This window comes from Ctenopharyngodon idella, chromosome 15 (genome assembly GCF_019924925.1).
Source record: "Ctenopharyngodon idella isolate HZGC_01 chromosome 15, HZGC01, whole genome shotgun sequence".
NCBI lineage: Eukaryota > Metazoa > Chordata > Actinopteri > Cypriniformes > Xenocyprididae > Ctenopharyngodon > Ctenopharyngodon idella.
Window position 1 is genome coordinate 25,814,786 of NC_067234.1, and position 11,297 is coordinate 25,826,082.

Here is an 11,297-nt window from a genome sequence, read left to right on the forward strand (position 1 = left end):
TTGGTTCTCGTCGGCCTATTCAACATTGAATCGCCGTTGGAGCTAGTTGGTCAGTTGGGCCATCTGATCATTCTGATTGACTGTTCAGCTACTGCCACCTGCTGGTATGGAAAGGCATTTCTTCTTACGCAGGTGCAGAACGGACGTGCTACTTGGCCGTCAGTTGTCGAGCGTTGGTTTGGTATGTCAGGGCAACTTTGGACACAGACGCTGCTGACCTGAGCCAACCCTGCAGTCTGCTTTCGTCTCCACTAGTTCGTCGGCATCTGCTTGGTGTGTTCCGGGCTTAATGGTCCTGCTCTTCCAGTTGGTGTGACCTTGTGAACGTGGGTTTTCCACCTAAAATGATGATACTCTTCACTGTTTATGAAGTGTTAAAATCCCATAGAAAACTTATAAAGAAAACAGTTAACGTCACTTAATGTAACCTACTAAGTGATATTAAAAGATCAAATTCTGCACAAACCAATTATTCTTTATTGTATGCTTTATTAGTATAGTGTTTGGTCTTTTAATGTCACTGTCTTAGTACATTAAGCCACGTTAAGCGTTTTCTTTATGGGAGGAAAATGCTTAACGTGTAATTAAACGTGTTGCGTTCATATTCTGTACTCATCTGCTTTTCTGTACATAGTATGCTTTATTAGTATTTTGTTACTAAGTTTGGTTTGTTAATAACACTGTCTTGGTAAATTAAGCCACGTTAAGCGTTTTAGAATGTCCCGTTAGTTTTAAGGAATAAATGCTAAAACTGCTTGCCATATGTGCTGCGTTAAAGCTCTCGGGTTGCGTTGGTCAGAGAAGGAGGAGGGAACAACCATGGCAAACAAGCACTGTGGGCTGTCATGTACCTCTGTTCAACAACCTTTTATAAAAGAACACTATGCAAACATGCACAGCCAAAATTCAGCTACAAACCTGAGCTACAAGTTATGACATGCAAGTCTTTACACTGCATAGACATGTCGATTTTATAACTCACTCGTGTTTATTAGAGCGTACCAACAAAGGATGTAGTTACAAAACAAACTGGAGCGAAAATGCATGCGTTTAAAAGTGAAACAAAAAAAGATCTGCGTTCGAGCTGAATCACAACTGGACGCATGTTGAGATCTGACTGACAAAAGGAGTTTCGTTTGTCGCTGTTTGAGTTCAAGTTCATCTGAAGTGCATTATGGAGACTTGCGTGATAGCCGTCGAGGAAAACCAAAACGATATCGTCAAGACACATTCGTGTTTCGAGAGGACGTTTTCATCAATGACAGTGGACGATGTGTATGAAATCGCTAAATTGGTGGGGTCAGAAGTGGAGAAGCTCATCGACAGCTATGGGAAGTCGAGTGTGGAAGGACTGGTGTCTCACATAGTGAAAGTGTTGGAGCTCTTGGAGAGTTTCGCGGCGAGAAATCAATCTCATAAATGTAAGGAAGATGAGCTATTGAAGGCCTTTGAGACGTTACAGTTACAGCAGCAGAAGAAACGACATGTAAAGGAATGCGATGAGACCAGCAACAGCTTTGAGAGTCGGGTAAGAAAACGACAACATGGTCGACATGTCAACACTGTTACTGTAAGAAGACTACTGTTTTACAAATGCCTATGCAGTTATTTTATGAATTTATTGTAATGGACAGAGTTGGTGTGTTGCACTTGAGGGTGACGCCTTTAATCCAGCTGGACTTTTGATTCGTATCGTGACACGTTGATCGATTTTAGGAAATTCCAATAGGGGGAACTTCCGGTCTGCTCTGTCCCTTAATAAACATTTGGAGAACATCATGTACTATCCATTAGTAGTGGGGATTTTGATCTTGAATTCGTCTTAGTGACTCTCTTCATTAAAATGATTCGTTCAGTGATATGCAGGTTAAATTATTAGCCAGGTGGCAAAAGTTACTTACTGTGTGTTATGCACAATCAATTATTTGGACATTCGTTCGTTAATAAACAGGTCAACCATCCCTCAACTAATAAGATGTCTGGTTGGGCTGCTTATATAAGTACATGGGCCTGTCTTGAATTGTTAATACATGAATGGTTTAAAAGCCACTGTGTTCTCAAGTGATGTGTTAAATTGTTAGGCTTTTGAAACCAATGTCAGGGTGACACCTGGTAGTCTCACTTCATGTGTTTGTGGTCTTTTTTTTTTGTTTTTTTTTTTTGCGATTTTTGATTTTCTTCAGGACTGGTATCAGAAAGAGAAGAAACTGAAGGAGACTGTAGAAGTGTTACAGTCCCAGGTGCATCAGCTCAAGGAAGAGAACCAGGAGCTTCTGACCCGCTTACAATGCACACACTCCAAAGAAGGTAAAATGACCGGGAATGCATATAACTATATTTAATTAAACACATTAGTCTGTGCATTTATCCAAAATGAATGTAATATCAGTGTAATGGCCATTTCCATTGTAATAACAAATCAACTACACCTTCTGGAATGGAAACCAACATGAAATGTTTTTAGTTTAGATGGTCTTCATATTTTTATGTAAAAAGGAAAGGAAAATATAGGCCTATTGGTATGATCAATCTTATTAAAGTCAGAAGTAGTGTCAGATCTTTTCTTCTGTATTGTGATGTACATTCTGGTCATCAGATACATCGTAATGAAAAATGTATCAAAATATTATAATTGTTAATTTTTCAAGGTAAGTATTATCCAGAGTCTTAAATGTTTTTATAATTATTATAGGCTCATTGTCTTTCCTTGTAGCATCAATTTAACTTTGGTTTTTATTGTTGTGCACCATATAAACTAAAGTCCAAATTGTAATTGCTGGTCATGAGATCTCCAAAAAGAGATGTTGTTTCTATCCTTATATCAGAGTGAAATACAACTTCCCTGAGCAAATGAGCTTTTATTTTCTGTGTGTAATGTTTCAAACTCAATAAAGCTGTTTATCTTATTTAAGGGAGGGTTTTTCTCCTTCATATATTACTGTTAGGTCAGCAGTCAGGAATGCTGAACTCCCAGTTGTTGTCAGATTCCGGGAGCCGTTAACATTAGCTTTTAATTTGCATGGCACATGCATTTGTTTTATCAAACTCCTGAAATTCAACAACTGTGACATTTATTTATTTATTTATTTATTTATTTAATCAGGGACAATCAGGGCTTGACATAAACACCCACCAACCTGCCAAATGCGGGTGGATTTCAGCAGTGGCATGTAACGTAGTCACTCTTACTTACCACTTTGGCGGGTTGAATTCTATATATAATATATATACATTTATTAAGGTCATCTTAAATAAAGGCATCTTTCAAAAAGGCATCTGAAATAATAAACTACGTGCAATGTAGTGTTGTCAAAAATATAGATTTTTCGATACATATCGATACTGATATATCTGGAACGTTTTCTGCAGAATAGACATATGATACCAGCTTCGCTTTCTTGCTTTGTCATCTCTCAGACAGACAAACCCGCCTCCCCTCACTCACTCGTTTCATTTGCTCTGTTGGTGTTACAGGGCTTGAATTTCAGTGTGGGACTGTGCATTTTGCACCTAATTTTACTCATTTCTGCAGATTTTGTGTTCACGCCCAAAGTGCGCGCACAAACCTCACATAAAGTCACCTCTCAGTTCTCAGTACTAAAAGACCTGCCCTCCTTAGTTACTGTTGCTTTGTCCGACAAGCCATGGCGCTGTCACGCCACACAGAGTGAAAAATACATTGTGGAGCAAAGAGGACACTGACAACACGTCGACAGACAAGACAGAGCAGGTTACTTATGATATTAAACAAAGTTCCAGCTTTTAAACTGTGTAATTTTTAAAGAAATTCGAACAGTAAAAACTATTTTGTGGCTCTTTAATGTGTCGTGACAGATTGCTGTAGCGCCTCAGCTCAAGCGGCTCGTGAACCGATCATCTCTTCCTACTAGTTCATTTATAGCATCAAATAAACATGAATGAACATTAGAAGGAATGTTGTTTCAAACGCGGAAAGATGTCAGTACACACCATTTTTCAAGTTCAAGTCCACCGAGGTTAATCTTCTAACTCCTGACTGCTTTGTCGGATAAAATGGTGGATTCAGCGTTGTGATTGGTTAGATCGCTTGTCAATCAAACTCCCGGCGAAGGGTCAATTAAGTTCTTTTTCGCTGCTTATTGTGCTTAAACAGTCAAATACACAAAATATAATGTCAAAATGACAGCAGAATATATAGCAGTTTTTCCCCATGGTATCGATGTCAAAATTGTGGCCAGTGAAAATGCTGAGTGGCTAGTAATTATGGACACAGCCACAGTGGCTGGTGAGCAAAAAAGTTAATGTCAAGCCCTGGGGACAATACATGTTAATAATACATAAAAAAAATATGTAAAATGTGTCAGATTTAGCCAAATTGGCTAATTTTCATCCATAGTCCCTTGGGAGTTTCACCAGGAACATGTTCTACTGCATTTATCCTGTCAGTACTACAAATAGTATTATGTTTATATTATTTACATTTCATTTTATTTATTCAGACTTTTAAACTTCTTATTTTAAACTACATCAGACTTCTAAAATTCTTATTTTAGAGCAACATTGTCTTCATGCAGTATTTTAAAATATGACCATACATTTGTTTCCCCATCTTTTCTCTAGACCGCACACAGCGTCAGGAACGAGAAGTGATGCTCAAGCTGAAGGAAGTGGTGGATAAGCAGCGTGATGAGTTGAGAGCGAAAGTTCAGGAGATATCCAGCATGTCCAAGGAGGTGGAAGCGGTACGGGTCTGATATAACTGTGCTGATATAACCTGAGTTGCTCAAATGAAAATCCATTTCATGAATTACCCTCACCAGGTTTTGAACCAGGAATCGTTGGGTTACAAAGGGCTATTATACTCCAAAAAATGTTGTTTTCCAAACTTTCCATTGTCCCTATAGAAATGAATGCTGGTAACCAGGTTTTTGCAACATCAAGGCTTCTTTTGTTAAATTTTTAACACAGTGTCAACATTGTGTCACTCGCAGAGCACCTGTGACACAAAATAAACAAGTGGCATTTTAATAGTCATGGCTGACAAGTAGTTGTTCATAAATTGCAGGCATATACCTGTGGTTTGAAGCTGAGGTTAATAGTTTTTCTTTTTATGTTTGCCTTGCCTTGGTTATAAAACTGGTCAGACCAGAGCCACATAGCAGATACATTCATTAATCTCTTTTAAGCTAATTTAACTTTTACATTTTAAACATTTATTATAAATTAGTTTGAGTAGTAGAAGTGTGTGTCTGTCTTTAACATGTTTGTGTTTGTTCTTCAGCTCCAGGAGCAGCAGGAGCGGCTAATGAAGATAAACGCAGAGCTCAGACACAAGCAGAATATCATACAGACTCAGCTGAAGAGCGCAGTGGAGAGGAGGACCGACCTGGAGGCCGACCTGTGCGAGAAACAGAAAGAGATAGAGCGCCTGAACTCACAACTAGAAACAGCCAGCGTGAATACTGCTGCTGAAACGGTTAGTCAGGATAATATTACTTTGATTCTTACTAACACATTAGCTGTCCTGCATTAGGTTTATATGTGGGTTTGTGGGTATTCATAATTTTTGTATTTCCTAAAAGCATAATGAGACAGAAGCTTCTGTGTTCCTCTTGTGGGGGGTTTAGGTATTGGTATGTACTACTGCAGGGCCTAAATTCCGCTTTGGTTGGTTGGATGTGGCATATATAGGTCATGTTTGCCCTTACAGGAGTGTAACGGACATGTTTGTGCACAACTCCCCTTCAGCTTACAAACATTTCTGGATGCTTGATTAAATTCTGACATTAAAGCCTTGTCAGAATCTTTTTCACTTTAGTTTTATCTTAACAACAGAGATGATTCAAATTCAGAAATAAAAAATACAAAGGAATAAGTTTGCAAAATAAGAGGATGTTTAATACACTGAACTAGATCTGAGTATTATTTAGAAAATAACTGTTTTATTATTTTATATGTAAATATTATATAAAATTATTTTGTATGAATATTTACATTATACTGTTTTTGTTTTATTTTATTGTTTTTTTTAAATTGATGACGTAAATAGCCTAATTTAAATTTAATTTAATTTAGATTGATTTATTTCTTAATAACAGACTAACATAGATTATTTAAATTCAGAAATAAAATAAGCTTTTAGTAATTAACAAAAAAATAAAAAAATAAAATATTATAATATAAATAATTATAAATATAAATTTAGAAAGGACCTGTTTTTTATTTATTATTTTACATTTAATTATTATTAAATATATTATTTATATTAAACTGTTTTTGTTTTATTTATTATTTTCAAAAATTTATCTTAATTTAAATTTAGTTATAATATAAATTGAATTAATTTTATTATTATTTAAAATCAGAAATAAAATAAGCTTTTAGTAATTAACAAAAAATAAAAAAAAATACTTATTATAATATAAATAATTATAAATATAAATGGTTTAGAAAGGAGCTGATTTTTTGTATTTATTATTTTAAATTTAATTATTATTAAATTATCTTTATAATATTTATATTAAACTGTTTTTATTATTTTTAAACTTAATTTAAATATAATTCAGAGTGTTTCTTATGAAATCACTTAAACATCTTATTTAAGCAACACTATGTACCACACTTTTTGTTATTAGTTTAATGATTAATTATAGTAATGTGCAATATGTGTGCCGCAAACACTGTAAAAGTGTTACCAAACTGTCTTTTTAAAAAAAAAAATGGAATCAGCTGCAGATCAACTGTGATCAAGTCAGACATTTATGGTATTTGACTCACATACTCTTATAATTCCACCTTTGCCTCCTTCAGAGCAATTCAGCCATTGACCTCACAGATAAGATGATCATTGACTTGAAGGATCCAAATCGGCCATGTTTTACCAAGCAGGAAGTACGGGATATGCTTTTTGAGAGGAACGAGTTGAAAGCCAATCTCTTTCTGGTGAAAGAGGAGCTTGCATATTACCAAAGGTGAGACAGATGTGTTTGTGACGGATACTAATCTTTTATATCAGCACAATGTCCTTTGAACACACATTTCTCTGTTTTCTTAGGGAAATTCTGAATGATGAGAGATGCCCAGGGTTCTTACTCGATGCCGTGCGCTCTGCCATAAAAAAGCAGAGGACTGTCATAAAGTCTAAAATGCTCGGTATACCTGTTAGCGAATGTAGCACGTGAGTACACGCCACAAACATACTGGTAGAATACAGTGATTAATGTTGTGTTTAACCGTGTTTCACTGTCATATAGAGATGAGACAGACGGCCCTTTGTTTGAGAGGAGTGGAAATGAAGACATTGACACTGACAGCAGACCCCAGGACTCGCGCATCAGAAACCTGTGAGTGCTGCACTTATGCTAAAACAAAACAGACCTATAGCAATAACTTATTTCAGTACAACAATCTACTTAAATACTAACCTACTTCACTAAAAAACGGGTTTCAGTAGAATTAGGTTATGGGATAAGCCCACCAGTCTTGGGTACAATAAATACATTATAAGTGTGAAAGATTTAGTTTGTTCTTGTAGTTTAAGATGAAGTTTAAGATGTAGCAACAGCAGAAATTCCTCTTGGTGCTAATGCAACCAAAATATCCTTCTATGCTGTAAAAGTTTTGCACTTGTTATGGTCGCTGTTGATGTGTGTAATTTTGTTGTTATGTAGTTTTTATGCAGTATTTTTTTAGTTGTGTGTCACATTACACACCTTTATGAAGCAAATCTGCCTGATTTTATCCTTAAAAATTACCTTAAGTTGTGTAATTTAATGCAGTCAGATTGATTTTGTATTACATAATATTTTGGGCCAAATTTCATTTGTTACCAAGATTAATTTAGATGTTACCACTTATTATTATTATTATTATTATTATTATTACATGTTTACATTCTTTACATTTCTTACCACATTTTTAGGTTACACGACAGAAATTTGTTTTTACATTTACTTTTTCTTGTTTACATTTCTTACCAAATTTTTAGGTTACATGACAAACATTTTTACATTGTAGCCTGTGGGGCAGGCTGGGCTTGTTAAACTTTCCCTTTAAAAGTATGTTGGTGCAACTTCAAGTATTGTGCAACTGACAATATACTTCCTTGAGAAGCTCCTGTATTGCACATTTTTAAATAAAACTCTTTTATAAATGGGATCTGATCTCTTCTCTATAGAAGCTTGTTTGCGCTACGGAATAAAACAATTTAAAAGATAATTGTGACTTATCTCACAAATCAGACTTTTTTCTCGCAGTTGCAAGTTTATATATTGAAATTTTGACTTTTTTTCTCAAAATTTCGAGTTTATACCTCACAATTTTGACTTTATAACACGCAATTGAGACTTTATATCACATAATTTTGACTTTATTCGTTTATATCTCGTAATTCTGGCAATTGCGAGTTTATATCTTGCAATTCTGACTTTATAACTGGCAGTTGCGAGTATATATCACGCAATTCTGAGAAGAAAAGTCAGAGTTGCGAGATGTAAACTCGCAATTGTGAGAAAAAATGTGAAAACTGTGAGATAAAAAGTCGCAATTTTTTTAATTTTTATTCAGTGGCTGAAACAAGTTTCCATACTTCTCTGTATATAGTATAATTTGTTTGATACACAGACACAAATTACTACATACTATACTGTATCATCTGGTTCTTAGCAGCATTCATTCTATATGTTCTTGTGAAAACCCTAAGCTGATTTTAGAGATCTCCTAATCACATTTCTCTCTTCAGCTTAGTAACCTTAGTAACTGAGCATGCCAACTAGCTACTGAAACTGAACTGTTTCAAAAATAGTACTGAAATCCCCCTCTGTCATTCTTCTATCAGTGATTTAAAGCTCTTATCTCCTGTGACTCAAACCTTTAGATTTGGTTTCCTGACGCGGTCCAGTCTTACTAGGAGCTCCGGTTCCCAGCCCTCTGGCCTTCCGACATCCAGCTCCACATGGGAAATCATCGATCCAGATGAGCAGAGAGACGACACCCTCAGCTCCTCCTGAGAACCATCCCATCTGTCACTCATTCTTACCTGGTTCAAAATATGTTCTTGATCTCATTTTGGTTTCAAACGAAGGAACGGACTGAAGATTGTACTGAGAGAAAACAATTTCTCTATGTATTTGGTTATACAGATATGGTATTTTTATGGTTTTTGCCTATGCAGTAATTTCTACTTGTGGTATAAAAAAATAGTCAGCACTTAGCTTTTGTTAAGTTTACCTGATAGCTAGGGTTGAGCCTGATGGTCACTCAAAAGAAGACCTGAAGATGAGTTTAGACTGTGTCAGTCACATACATATTTTGTTGTTAGTTGTTTACACTTCTGTTCATAAGTTTGGGGTCTAACATTTTTTTAAAACTTTTTGAAAGAAGTCTCTTTATGCGCAGCACATCAAGGCTGCATTTATTTGATCAAAAATACAGTACAGTAAGATTGTGAAATATGTGTGAAACTGTTTTCCATTTTAATATATATTTTAATATGTAATTTATTTTTGTCTTGTCAAAGCTGAATTTTCAGCATCGTTACTCCAATCTTCAGTGTCACATGATCCTTCAGAAATCATTCTAATGTGCTGATTTGGTGAACAAGAAACAATCAATATTTATCAATGTTGAAAACTGTGCTTCTTAATAATTTTGTGGAAACTTTAAAAAAAAAAAAACAATAAAACATCTTTTATTTGAAATAGATCTTTTGTAACATTATAAATGTCTTTACTGATCAATTTAATGCATGCTTGCTGAATAAAAGTATTAATTTCTTAAAAAACAAAAAACAAAACAATCTTACTGACCCCAAACTTTTCAATGGTAGTGTATATATGGATAAAGGTGAAGTGTATATTTTTTCACTTTTTCCTATTCCAGTTTAATATGCTAATACAACTGTAAGACATTTGATTGCTTTTCCAACGAGTGTAAACAATGGCTTTGTGGCACTTTCAAAATATTGCTATTTTAAGGCCCAACATGTCCACTTCTGGCTCAACCAGTGGCATGTGGTTAGGGCAGGGCTGCTTGTAATAAGCTGTTTAGTGGGAAATTGGCTTGGAAGGGATGGTAGGAGGGTTTGGAAACAATCATTATTCTTGTAATTTCATTTGGTGGTGCATAAATGACTGCAGACTGGTGCACTTAAAACCATGGGAGAAATCTGCAGTGTTTTGATAATCATAATACACCTGGCATTATATTTTAGATGTCTGGATGGGAACCTACAGAGAAATATAGCAGCTATTTTTATAGAGAGTATATTTAATATGGATAAAGATACTGACATTGTACTACCAAAGATACTGACATTGTATTACCATTGCTATCAGAGATAATCACACTGACCCTTTTATGTCACTAGGGGGCATTAGAGTGTTTTGTATTCATGTTCTTCAAGTATATTTTTCTTATAAAACATTAGCTGTCCCTAAAAAGTATCCATTTTCTATAAGGGTTCTATAAGGATTATCAGCGTGTTTTTAACATATAAATATTTTAATATTTGCATCTAATATGTGGTGTGGAGATGTCCTCTATTGTTAAAAAATTGTCTGATCTGTTAAAGGATAGTTCTTTCAAAAATGAAAATCCTGTCATAATTTCCTTAGCTTCATGTCATTCCAAACTAGTTTGACTGTCTTCTGCAGAACACAAAAGAGTTTTATATGTTAAGATATGTTAAGACATTTGAAGAATGTTCAAACCATCTTTTGGTTATCATTGACTTCCATTGTATGGACAAAAAAACACTAGATATTTCTCAAAACATCTTCTTTTGTGTTCCACAGAAGTAAGTCAGTCATAATAGTTTGGTACAACATGGGGGTGAGTATGACAGAATGTTAATTTTTGGGTGAACAATTTCTTTAACGAGTTGGCACTTTGCCCCTGTCAGCCATTCAACTGATCAGATATGGTGTGTTACTCAGCCTTTATGTTAAAAAAAGATGCAAAAATGTGGACATGATTCAACTATAATTTGTATGCGTCTTAAGGTGTTCCCTGATTGAGAGGAAGTCTGTGTTTCCTCAGGAGGAAATTAGAGATAATGGGTGCCCATATGTTTTAAAGGCCCTTAGCTGTCTGTGACTCATCTGTTTATCTTTGGACCTTTGGAAATAAAAGTTAATGAGTCCCATATTGACCTTTTACTATGTATTTTATTTTTTTGCAAACATGTTTGTTACTAGAAAGTGCTGTAAAGCTAAATAAAATCTTTAGGTGTTATTGCGATGTTTGTCCATGTGATTTTTGACCTGAAGAGATTTTGAACAAAAAGGCCATCTATACTCAGTAAAATGTTCTAATATATG

General features: G+C 35.0%; 1 protein-coding gene across 1 annotated transcript; it reads left to right on the forward strand.

Moving 5' to 3' along the window:
- Positions 1 to 815: 815 nt before the first annotated feature.
- rilp (Rab interacting lysosomal protein) lies at positions 816 to 11,215 on the forward strand. The gene is made up of 8 exons (XM_051861628.1): positions 816 to 1,528; positions 2,184 to 2,307; positions 4,600 to 4,721; positions 5,261 to 5,455; positions 6,790 to 6,950; positions 7,034 to 7,156; positions 7,233 to 7,322; positions 8,855 to 11,215. The coding sequence occupies exons 1-8, from the start codon at positions 1,175 to 1,177 to the stop codon at positions 8,985 to 8,987; spliced, it is 1,302 nt and encodes a 433-aa protein (XP_051717588.1). The 5' UTR covers positions 816 to 1,174; the 3' UTR covers positions 8,988 to 11,215.
- Positions 11,216 to 11,297: the final 82 nt, after the last annotated feature.

Coding starts and splice junctions, on each gene's coding strand:
- rilp (XM_051861628.1), top strand. CDS start 1,175: ATGGAGACTTGCGTGATAGCCGTCGAGGAAAACCAAAACGATATCGTC. Junction 5,456..6,789: donor TGAATACTGCTGCTGAAACG/GTTAGTCAGGAT, acceptor TGCCTCCTTCAG/AGCAATTCAGCCATTGACCT. Junction 6,951..7,033: donor GAGCTTGCATATTACCAAAG/GTGAGACAGATG, acceptor CTGTTTTCTTAG/GGAAATTCTGAATGATGAGA.